Raw genomic sequence first — 11,643 nt, 5'->3', positions numbered from 1 at the left:
AGGTCCCAGGTTCAATCCCTGGCATCTCCAAAAAAGGGTCCAGGCAAAGAGGTGTGAAAAACCTCAGCTTGAGTCCCTGGAGAGCCGCTGCCAGTCTGAGTAGACAATACTGTCTTTGATGGACCGAGGGGGGTCTGATTCAGTATGGCAGCTTCATATGTCCATGTCCATATGTCCAAATTGAAAGCTTATTATTCATATTATGGGCATAATTGAGGAGTGAAACATAAATAATAAAGAACTATGCATAACTGTTTATATAAGGCCTGAACTATTTGATGTAGGTAAATAACAGGAAAAATGTGAGAGAATATACTCGATAGAATTTATTCAATATTTCTTGTCTAACAAGTTTATCCTCTTAATATAGTTTGTATGATCTAGATCTACAGAGCAAAGTATGATCAGTGTTATGTTAAAATCAAATGTAATACTTGGAAATTATTTCTTGCTAATATTAATATTGGAATTCCTAATTCCCTTTATTAATTCCCTTTATTCAGGAAGGGGTTTCCTATCTCTTTCCTCCTAACAGTTTTGGTACAGTTTACGAAAACAAAAAAAACCCTCTTCTTTTCTCCCACCATATAATACGTAAAGGTAAAAAGTGGAACGCAGGAGTTGTCCAACTTTCCCTAGGATGAGCAGAAACGGCACTGGAGACATTAGAAACTCAAATAAAATAACAAAATGTATTGGCTTAACAGGGTGGGAATAAGCATACATTTTTAGGACTTTCAGGTTGATATTGTGTTGGTAACTGAAAGGCAGGACTGCTGTGTTCAGAAAAGGAACTCAATCTATATAGTCTTTTTGGATGTGCCTATAAATCAAGCCTTCAGGTGTTTATTAGAGGAAACAGCCATTAGAACATACCTTCCTTTGACTTCCAATAGTATGTGAGGTGATTTCTTCCCTTCCCTTCCAATTTGTTTATCTTCTTCAGATACCTCAGCTTACAGATTTCATTGAACTGAGGTTTTTAAACAGAAACCCACTTTTTATTTGAACCAGGTTGTATCCACACCAACTCCTTTCTCTGGCCAGACCATGATTCCTCTAATACTCAGAAAGCCATCACACATTTCTGCCTTCCAGATATCCCTGCCCATATACAGCTGTTACTTTTGCCTCTAGACTGAGATCCCTTCTCCCTCTATCACTGGCATAGGTAACTGTACAATGTGTATTTCTTTTCCCTTAATGTGTTTCTGCACCACACTCATTCTCTTTGGCACTCTCCTAGAGACCTTCTCTGTAACACCTCTTTTCTGTGCCACCTTCCCAGGAATAATTTTTCTTCACCAACCACCACAACTGTCAAAACCCAGCTCCCTCTTTAGAATTCTGTGGGCTTGTTCCAACCAATGTGAGAGCTAAGAAAAGAGCTGTTGATCATAGCCACTCTTCTCTCTCTGCCCCTTTTCAAACGATTCTGCCATTTTGCAAAATCAACTTTTTGTTCCAGTTTGTCACATATGGCTAATACATTTCTGTTACTGTTTGCTTCACCATATGGCTGGGCCTTGACCTTTTCATTTTCTCCTTCGTCCCCCGCACTCTTGTTAATTCACTGAACAGTCACATACTTGTTAATTTTGGATTGTTGCATTGGAAGCTGCAATTTCTCCCTTCTTCCTGGAAGGCTTAGTGTATCCTGACAAAAGCTCACTGGTGGCACCATGTTATCTGCACAAGCCTTGCTAGGCATTCTATGCAAGATACAGACAAGAAACTTTAATATCAGGGTCTGATGTATGGTTTTCCTGCCCCCTCTGCCCCACCCCCCTGTCTTTAACATCCAGCCTAATGCAGAAGAGTTCTGGAGACCTCAAATGCTTGTAGACTGTTGCATGTTATTTTGGGCACATCCTAATAAAATTATTACATAGCTTTAGTTTTCGGATTTGCTTTGGGTGAATGCAGCTACCTGCAACTTGTAAGTTTGTCTGTACATTTCTATACAGTGCACAATCATTTGCCTACAAAACTGTGAATCTGAAACATCTTAAGCCTTAGTCCTTTTATGGCATTGTGCTATATTCCTCAAATACTTAAAAAGCCAAGAAAGCACACAGCTTGATGCAACCTGGAAAACTCCAGTCATGCACTAAAGAAACTGGCTTTATTTTAGAACTTTTTCATGAGAAAATGATGCTCTAACCAACATCACACTCATTATCAGAATAGAAACTGAACGAGTATCCTCCTCCTCTTAGACATCAGCTTCTTTGTGACTTATTTTGGTACTCATCATCAAAGCCTTTTGGCTTTTTTTTTAAAATCCACTTTGAATTAGAACCACAAAGGAAACCCAGAAACCAACTTTTTCTAATCATCACAGGTGTCATCACCTCACCACACCAAACATGAAAAGTGACATCTAGCATGCCTTCCAACTAGGTAGGTGAAATCCCGTTGGTGGGAAATAAAACAGCATGCACAAACCCATATGAGGTTAATATAGTGGGTTAGAATATAATTTGGATATGTCATATATTTGGAGTATGTGGTTAATGGTTCATGAGCAACAGCAAGCTTGTGACAGTGGCCTAGAAGAACATATTTTAAATAGAGTTAACTATTGTTCTTATCTTTTGGAAAAGACGTTTCCCACTCTGAAATACACATTTTGACTCTAAGCACTTCATCTCTTCCTTCTCGTTTTAGAATAGATAAAGATTTCAGATTGATGGATATCTGTTTCCCAGGAAGGATGCCCTGATGCTATCTCTGAAATCATATCTCTTTCTTTCACATGCTTGAGCCCTTATGTAACTTATGGTCAATGTTCCTTCTAAGCTGAGTTAGTGTGAGCTAGCTCACAGATTTTGAGCCTCCAGTTCATACATTTTTGTCTTAGCTCAGGAAGGATGACCCCAGAGCACAATACTTTATGCAGTAGCTCACAACTTTAATGCCAGTAGCTTACAAAGAAGTATTTTTGCTCACAAGACTCGGCGGCTTAGAGGGAACATTGCTTATGGTGCTAGGCAGTATAGAATTCAGAATACCATTTGAGAAGGATTGGGAGTGAAATCCTAGTTTCACTGAAATCAAAACAAATTCAAGTTTGGGGAACCCAAATCTTAACTTTCAGCTAATTAAACAAAATATTTGTGGGCTGAAAACTTGTACAATCTTTCCTAAGCTACCTATAAACAGGCTATTTTTTTTCTTTTAGAACAAATTGGTCATTATGTATTTAATTCTGAGATGTGTCATCAGTCTCACAACAGCCCTGTGAGGTGGGTCAAACAGAAAGACACAAGGCGAGGGGGGTGGATCAATTGTAGAACATCTGCTTGGTAAGCAGGAGGTCACAGGTTCAATCCCTGGCATCTCCAACTAAAAAGAGTCCATGCAAGTAGGCTTGAAAAAACTCAGCTTGAGACCCTGGAGAGCCGCTGCCGGTCTGAGTAGACAATACTGGCTTTGATGGACCAAAGCCATGTATGTCAGCCTCATATGTTCATATATGTTCAAGGTGAAAATTCATGCTTTATGGTGGTGGAAAGTGCTGTCAAGTAATAGCTGACTACGGCCACCACTCAGGGATTTCAAAGCAAGAGATGAACAGAGGTGCTTTGCCATTGCCTGTCCCTCCAGAGCAACCATGGACTTCCCTGGGAGCCTTCCATCCAAATACTCACCAGGGCTAACCCTGCTTAGCTTCTAAGATCTGAGGAAATTGGGCTAGCCTGGCAAACAGGTCAAGGGAAATATTAACCTGGGTTTCCCAAATCCAACTATGCCTGAACTTGACTTAAGAGTAAATAGCGAGGAAAATGCTCATTGACTGAAACAATTCTCTTCCTGGAAGTACGCTGTGTTTGGTGTCATCCTTCTGTACTTCCATACATATGCTGTGTCATCAGCTCCAGCAGAAAAGATCTTATTTCCTTCTGGACTCAGTGACATATGCAAAATTCTTCCTTTGTGATCTACATTTAAAGAAAAATATCCATATTAAATTGCCATTTTCAGGGCTTGTGTTCATTAAGGCCTAGTCAGCTATAAGCAAAGCACAGATGGATAAGTCTATGTTTGGAGCACAACAGCCTGAAAGCATGTTTTAGTATCCATGTGGCTTGATCCTCCTGCATTTTGTAGGCTTCCTCCCAGATCATCCATTAAAGCAGGGGTCCCCAACATGATGGCCATGGGTGCCATGGCACCTGCCAACACCTTTTCTCATGCCCATCAAGTGGGATTTTTTGGATGTGGGTGGGGCTTTTGTCCAGCAAGACAACTGATTGGCCACTGGAGATGTGGTTATTTAAAATGTTACTTTGTTAACAGCTATCAGCACAGCATTGCATGACTGAAGGTAAGTCACAGCAGCCATTTTGTGGCTGGCTGTGACTCATATGGCAACTAGGGTTGCCAGGTCCCAACAGCGCACCGGAGGGGAGTGGTAGAGACCTTTCCAGTAGTGAGGAGGAGCATCACGACATGACTACATCATCTGGAAGTGATGCAGGCACATCAGGGATGTTGGGTGGCGATGCTCTTGTTTGGGAGCAAAACTCTATGGTAGAATTAGCTACCAATCATAAAGTTTTGCCCAAAAACTAGAGTGGTGCTGCCTGACACTCCCAACATGCCTACATCACTCTCAGGTTGTATAGGTATGTCACGGTTATTTCTGGTTTCTCAGAGGTAAGAAGGGGTAATTGTGGGGAGGAGGAGACGAATGCCCAAAAGCGAGAGACCCCCATGCAGACCATGGGATCTGACAACCTTAATACCAGCAATATTGTGACACCATTTTGTTGCTGTGTCCAACACATTGTGTCAGAATTCAAAGGTGCTCCAAGCTTTAAAAGGCATTTGGAAAACCTCTCCATGAATGTGGTTGCAATTTTTAAGAAACCAAACCCAGAAGGTCACTGGCAAGGGCTTCCTGCAGGACTGACTTTTCTGCTCACAATCCCATATACTATACTGAAGGCTCTTCCAAAAAAAATCCTCTGAATTTCTGGAGTGGCTTGCCCATCTGTGTGGGAAAATGCTTTGGAGGCTAAGGTAGCTTGAGTCATACATAAAATCATGGCCACTGTACAACTGACATTTTTTCCCCTCAACTCTACAGCGGAAACAAACTATAGTTCCACAAAAGTAAACTATGGTTCTTTATCTTTTCTGATGATTTAAAAACAGTTGAAAATTACAAGAAACAAACATTAAATATTGGTGGCAAATGACCAAGGTACCTTCTTCTGTAGGAAGATGCGTTAAATGTAACAGGTTCTCTGAATTCTCAGATTTCATTTTTTTTAAAGAAGAGTTGGCTTTCATACCTCCCTTTCTCTATCCTAAGGAGTCTCAAAGCTAGGGTTGCCAAGTCCAATTCAAGAAATATCTGGGGACTTTGGAGGTAGAGCCAGGAGACTTTGGGGGTGGAGCCAGGAGACATTGGGGTGGAGCCAGGAGCAAGGGTGTGACAAGCATCATTGAACTCCAAAGGGAGTTTTGGCCATCACACTTCAAGGGACCACACACTTTTTAAATGCCTTTCTTCCATAGGATATAATGAAGGACAGCGGCACCTTCTTTGGGGGCTCACAGAATTGGACCCCTGGTCCAATCTTTTTGAAACTTAGGGAGTATTTTGAGGAGAGCCACTGGATGCTATACTGAAAATATGGTGCCTCTACCTCAAAAAACAGCCCTCAGAGCCCAATACCCACAGATCAATTCTTCATTATTTTCTATGAGAATAATTCTCCATAGGGAATCATGAGTACCCAGCAGACATTTCCCTCTCCTTCCCCCCCCCCCGGCTTTCTGATTACCCTGAAGCGGGGGGAGGGCCTCTAAACCCGGGGATCCCCTGCCCCCACCTGGGGATAGGCAACCCTACTCAAAGTGGTTTTTATATGCATGCACACTTCTTCTGAAGGTACTCTGAAGAAGTGTACATGCACACAAAAACTTATACCTAGAATTAAACTTTGTTGGTCGTAAAGGTGCCACTGGACTCAAACTTTGTTCTTTTGCTTCAAACTAACACAGCTACCCAGCTAAATCAATCCTAAACAGTTACGTCTTGCTAGGCCCATTGATTTCAATATGTTCAAAAGGGTGTAATTATCTTTAGGACCGACTGCGCTATAAATAATTTTCTAGTGTCCTGCTGTAACTGGAATATTCTATTTGCCAAACTCCCAGAATGGAAAATAAAATATTTTCCTTTTCGCAAGTTTGAAATGTACACAGTGATATTGTTCAATAATCTTAAGACCACCAGTGGTTTAGGAGAGAAACAAAAATATCTCATTGCTCTTTTTTCCCTTCCAACAATCAATGAAACATTAGCTTTCATACTTCTGTGGTTAATGTCAGCTGCAAGAAAACCTCCCTAGATTATCTAAAACAAAACTGAAAACATATTCACTACACCTATGACGAAGGCACTGAGCAAACATGAAATTAGATCAAACTGTTTGCAGCTATCAACATGCTTACCATAATGTTCTGCCGAATTTGAAAGCCTGGGATATCTCCAGACAGTCATCTTATTCCAAGGATAGCCTTCTCCAGTGATTAATTCTTTGGTGCTGGGTAACCAAAGCAAGGAACATATCTGAAATAATTTTTCAGAAGGTGGTTTTGTTTTTGTAGAATGAAAATTATGTTCTGACTTATTTTGGACCAAAATAAAATTTACAATTAAATTTTGAATTGATAGTTGAAACACAGTGGAATAGTGTAACATAGCAGACATAAGGTATAGTTCATCCTGGGTTTATAGCAAGTTATCATTGTATATAGGCAGTAGCTTCAGATTCTGTAATTAGGAATGAACAACTAAGGCCTACAAATTTTATTTTGTTTGTTGTCTAATTTACTGCCCATCTTTCTCTCCTGATCAGGGCCAGCAAGATGACCAACAGATTAAAAACATACAAAAGAAAAACACATTTCAAAAAGCTATTAGTTCTTTATTATCTACAAACCAATATGTAAATATACCCAAACTGTACTATGATCTTTAAAAGGTCAATACAAAATTATCGATTTGCACTAATACAGTAGTCTCTAACATTTCTAGACCTGGGATCCAGCTTTGATTCTCAGATGGCAGCATAAAACTCACTGAGCTGCAAGCACATGACAAGAAGTCAGTGGCGGACTGGCCAGGGTGTCAGCTTGCCCAATGGCAAGTGGTCCCCTGATGAAGTGGCCTCCCTTAAACTTCAGACAATATGTTAAAAATGTTAATGACCTTTTAGTAGTTTGAAATATAATAGACGTTCCAATATTATTACTGTAATGCAACTAAAATTTATGTGGTATTTAGGTTGGCAGCCTCCAGGTGGGGCCTGGGGATCTCCCATTTTTATAACTGATCTCCAGTTGGCAGAGATCAACTCTCCTGGAGAAAATGCAATCTGCATTTACATTTAGTATCTACTAAATACTGACAATAATATATACAATATATGTACACTGCAATTACTAATATACACACACACACACAGATTTATTTCGTAAAAGTTTTAATTGTAGCTTTTTTCCACTTATGTATTTTTGAAACTTTTATTTATTTCTTATAAAAATTAAATGATTGCCTTATAGTTGTGGGTGGGCCCCCTTTGTCTCCTGGCAACCAATATTTTCAGACCCAATCCACCACTGCAAGAAGTCACAGAGGGTTCCCATTGCCCATCTTATGGTGGGAGACCTTCAGGTAATTGGGGCCTTTGCCTGCTAATACTTGCTCAAAGCAGATGGAACCTGAGCTGGAGGGAGGGATTGTCCTGGGGAGGGAAAAAGAAAAATAAGGCCTTATCTACTTATGGGAGGAGTCAATGGTAGCTCTAGGAATCACCAGGAGCTCTACAGCCAGAGTTTCCTGTAAGTAAACAAGAGCTTATTCTACTTTTTAATTGTTTTCCCAAGACACTGCCTTTGCACAACCTTCCTATCAGTTTCCTGGAAACTCTAATAGTCACATGATGAGAAGAAGCAGATCTAGGATTATAAGCACATCAGCAGAGAGAGGAACAACTTGCTGCGAGTCCCCACAGAATATAAGAGAAATGACTGGTGGGGTGTGGGAACAAAATGGGTCAAGGGAAGACGAAGAAGTCAGTGGAGAGTTTTTGCAGAGAGGAGGGCTGTCTTAGGATCTGCATGTGTTAAGAATCCTCTCCAGTGTTATATGATATCACCTCTCTGTTTTGCTGCTTTTTCTCAGTGTGTTTCTCAAAAGGGAGGCAGGAGGGATAGTGCTCTTACTCTTTAGAGGCTCATAATCCAGCAGGGGGGCTCTAGGACATACCTGAGGGTTCCAACCCATGAGTTGAAGACCGCTGCTCTAACAGAGACACAAATATGGAATTCAGATCAATTTTCTTCTATGCTGGACAAGAACAAAAGTAAAAACAAAACCCTTGCAGATGTTTAGGTATTTTTTCTTAATTCTCAGATGAATGCATGTATATGTTGAATAGTCTGGGAGACAACCTGCAGAACCTCACAGCATAAACACCATGGGGCTGAGAAGCAGTCCTTCAGCACCACCATCTGGAAACACCAAGCCATATAAGAGAGGATACCTCAGCCCATGGTGCCCTCTTATAGGAGAGGAGCACAGTCTAAAATGCAGTCTTGTTATGATTTACCTGAGATCCCGTATGTGCTGTTTCAAGGCTTTTCACGCTGCTTATATTCCAGATGTACAACATTCTGTCCTTTATTCCACCTCCTGTGGCAATCACATCAGGTTGCCACGGGCACCACATCATTGCCTAATGAGAAACAGAAGCATCATGAATTTTAAAATCATAGTTTTCTGGTACCGGGAAACTGCAGTAGACAACTAACAATTCGGGGTGTGGGTTATTACAGCTGAAATAGATATGAAAGGAAGAAAAGTTAGATAAGTAATAAGTACATTGCTCTTCTGCTTTGAACAACAGACAATTTCCAGTTACTCATCCTAACATGGCATCGGCCTCTCTTCTGAACTATTAATCTTATGAAGGGATTTTTGTGTCTGATGAAGGCAGCTTTGATTATCAAAAGATTTCCAAAATCTTATTGGCCTCTATGGTTCTACTGGACTCAGATCTAGCTATCTGAAACTATTCTTCATGAATTTATCATTTAGAATAAAAGTTCTTCCCCCATCCTACCTTCACAGCTGAAGGATGAGGTATGGAGGTCATCGGTCTACCCTGCCCTGTCACACCTGGATCATTAGCCCAAATATTCAGCAGACCATCACTAGAACCACTTGCCAAGAGCTTCTGGCCTGGGGACCACTGGAGGCTACAAACACTCTGCCTGCTTTGCTGAACCGTTCCAATATGATGCTGAGCTGCTCGAATATCATGATGGTGAATATAGCCTAGCCTTGAACCACTATGGACAAAAGGAAGACAAAACTATTCAACATGAAATAATTTCAGAAGTGGGCACACTTTTTGTAGTGATATCACAGGTAAGCATGGTCTTAGCAATGATGTTTCTTTCCTACTCCAGGACTAAGTGCTGAAACAAAAAAGCCCCTTTGAGCAAGTACAATCAACTCTGAATGACCATTTATAGAGGGGAAACCCTCCACTCTTCTGCTTATGCCCTCCATGTTACTAACTCAACCACTTGAAAAACAAACTTGCATTTTTAAAAGAATACAGGGAACAACAAAGATTCCAATTCCAAAAATGTTTATTGGCATAATGAACAAAGATTGATATTGATTGTGATGCTTTATCAATAAATTAAACAGTATGTAGAAGTTTGGAGAGAAAAAAATCCTTTCCTTAGCAGTGAAATAAGAGAAACAAGGAGAAGAACAGCTGCCCTTGTTCTAGACAGTATTCCTCTCACCATGGTATCCCAAGAAACCACTCATGTCTCTTGGACAGTCTTATGAGCGACCAAAACTGAAATGGAGTCCACCTGAACTGAGACCCTATTATAAATTGAGGACGGAACAAGACAAAGTTCTGGCAAGACAGAGTTCAGTATACAACAGACCCCATGCAAGGTTGCCAGCTCTGGTTTGGAAAATATCTGGGGATTTTCAGGGTGGAGACAAGGGAAGGTAGAGTTTCAGGAGGGGAGGGACCTCAGCAGGCTACAATGTTGTAGGGTCCACCTCCAAAGCAGCCATTTTTTCCAGGGGAACAGATCTCTGTAGAATGGAGATCAATTTTAATACTAGGAGATTCCAAGCCCGATATGAAGGTTGGCATCCCTAACCCATCCCTAAGGCCCTAGTGTGCCAAGAGCAGGGAGACATAGGTCCATGTTAACCCCCTCCCCTTCTGATCTGAAGCTCTGATAGGATATTTCAGACTTGTCAGAGCTCCTTGCTGTTTGCTTTTCTTCAGGCTGAAGGTCTCCCCTCTTTGAGACAAGGGCTTTAAGGGAGCAAACCAGTTGACATAGATCTTTGAGACATCCTCACACAAAGCATATATATTTTCCACAGGTGTCCACAGATACAGCACAATCTACCTAATTCCATGAGAGTTTAAATAAGGTGATGATATGCCACACATGGATGTTATTTAACTGCTTGCTCACCTGCTAAGTATATGACCATTCCAACTCAGGGCACCAACTACGGACAGGTGTCCAAACATGCTTCTCAGCTTCTTTTGAGTTTCAATGTCCCACAGCTGACAAAAAAAGAAAGAATTTTGTAAAGTAGTCCTCACTGACACATCAAGTTCTGAATTTTATTCCAAGTTGATTATTTGTCAGCAATTCCAGTTTTTTTGCTCTAATATGAATATGTTAACCTCTGTTGCTGAGGTGCATAAATAATAAAAATATTAAAGCAAATTGGTGGTAGAAAATACTATCAAGTCACAAGTGACTTATGGCAATCCCATAGAGATTTCAAGGCAAGAGTCAAACAGAGGTGATGTGCCATTGCCTGCCTCTTTAATGTGTTACTAATTTCAAAAAAATAATAGTCACATTTTGAGAACAATTCCACATACTGAGTCACATTCTTTTATTCCTAAACATTTACACACAATTAGATACAGTTTATAACAATAATTGATTCTTCAGATCAGCCTTCTTCTTAGGATGTTCATAGGACAACGTCCCAGCAATGTGTGCTATGATCTCATAAGGGAAGCCAGTGCATAAAATCACCATGTGATTGCCTTGCTGGATGGCATGCAGCCCAAAGCATCTGATATGATCGCCATTCATACAGTCAAGGATACATGTGCTTGCTTGTTTCTACTTCTTTTGCAATGAAAACACAAACTTTCCAAAGAAGAAGAAGAAGAAGAAGAAGAAGAAGAAGATGATATTGGATTTATATCCCGCCCTCCACTCCAAAGAGTCTCAGAGCGGCTCACAATCTCCTTTACCTTCCTCCCCCACAACAAACACCCTGTGAGGTGGGTGGGGCTGGAGAGGGCTCTCACAGCAGCTGCCCTTTCAAGGACAACTTCTGCCAGAGCTATGGCTGACCCAAGGCCATTCCAGCAGGTGCAAGTGGAGGAGTGGGGAATCAAACCCGGTTCTCCCAGATAAGAGTCCGCACACTTAACCACTACACCAAACTGGCTCTCTCAGACTTTCTCAGACTTCTAGCTACACATATCAGCTTTGTTTCATGCAGCTGTGTCTCAGGGGCAGAGCATCACCTTGGCATGCAGA

At 41.0% G+C, this 11,643-nt stretch overlaps 1 protein-coding gene across 1 annotated transcript in view; it reads right to left on the bottom strand.

Moving 5' to 3' along the window:
- Positions 1–3,791: 3,791 nt before the first annotated feature.
- The window catches only part of CDC20B (cell division cycle 20B), a 38,251-nt gene continuing 30,399 nt past the window's right edge, over positions 3,792–11,643 (bottom strand). Inside the window, exons 9-13 of the mRNA XM_060236440.1 lie at positions 10,546–10,640; positions 9,147–9,375; positions 8,634–8,759; positions 6,472–6,589; positions 3,792–3,944 (exon numbers count right to left, since the gene is read on the bottom strand). Of these exons, the coding sequence (XP_060092423.1) occupies positions 3,793–3,944; positions 6,472–6,589; positions 8,634–8,759; positions 9,147–9,375; positions 10,546–10,640 (720 nt within the window). The 3' untranslated portion in view covers position 3,792. The remainder of the gene's footprint in view (positions 3,945–6,471; positions 6,590–8,633; positions 8,760–9,146; positions 9,376–10,545; positions 10,641–11,643) is intronic.

Source organism: Heteronotia binoei, chromosome 4 (genome assembly GCF_032191835.1).
Source record: "Heteronotia binoei isolate CCM8104 ecotype False Entrance Well chromosome 4, APGP_CSIRO_Hbin_v1, whole genome shotgun sequence".
Lineage (NCBI taxonomy): Eukaryota > Metazoa > Chordata > Lepidosauria > Squamata > Gekkonidae > Heteronotia > Heteronotia binoei.
Note: the sequence above shows the minus strand (reverse complement) of the source record. Positions and strands in the feature narration are given on the sequence as shown.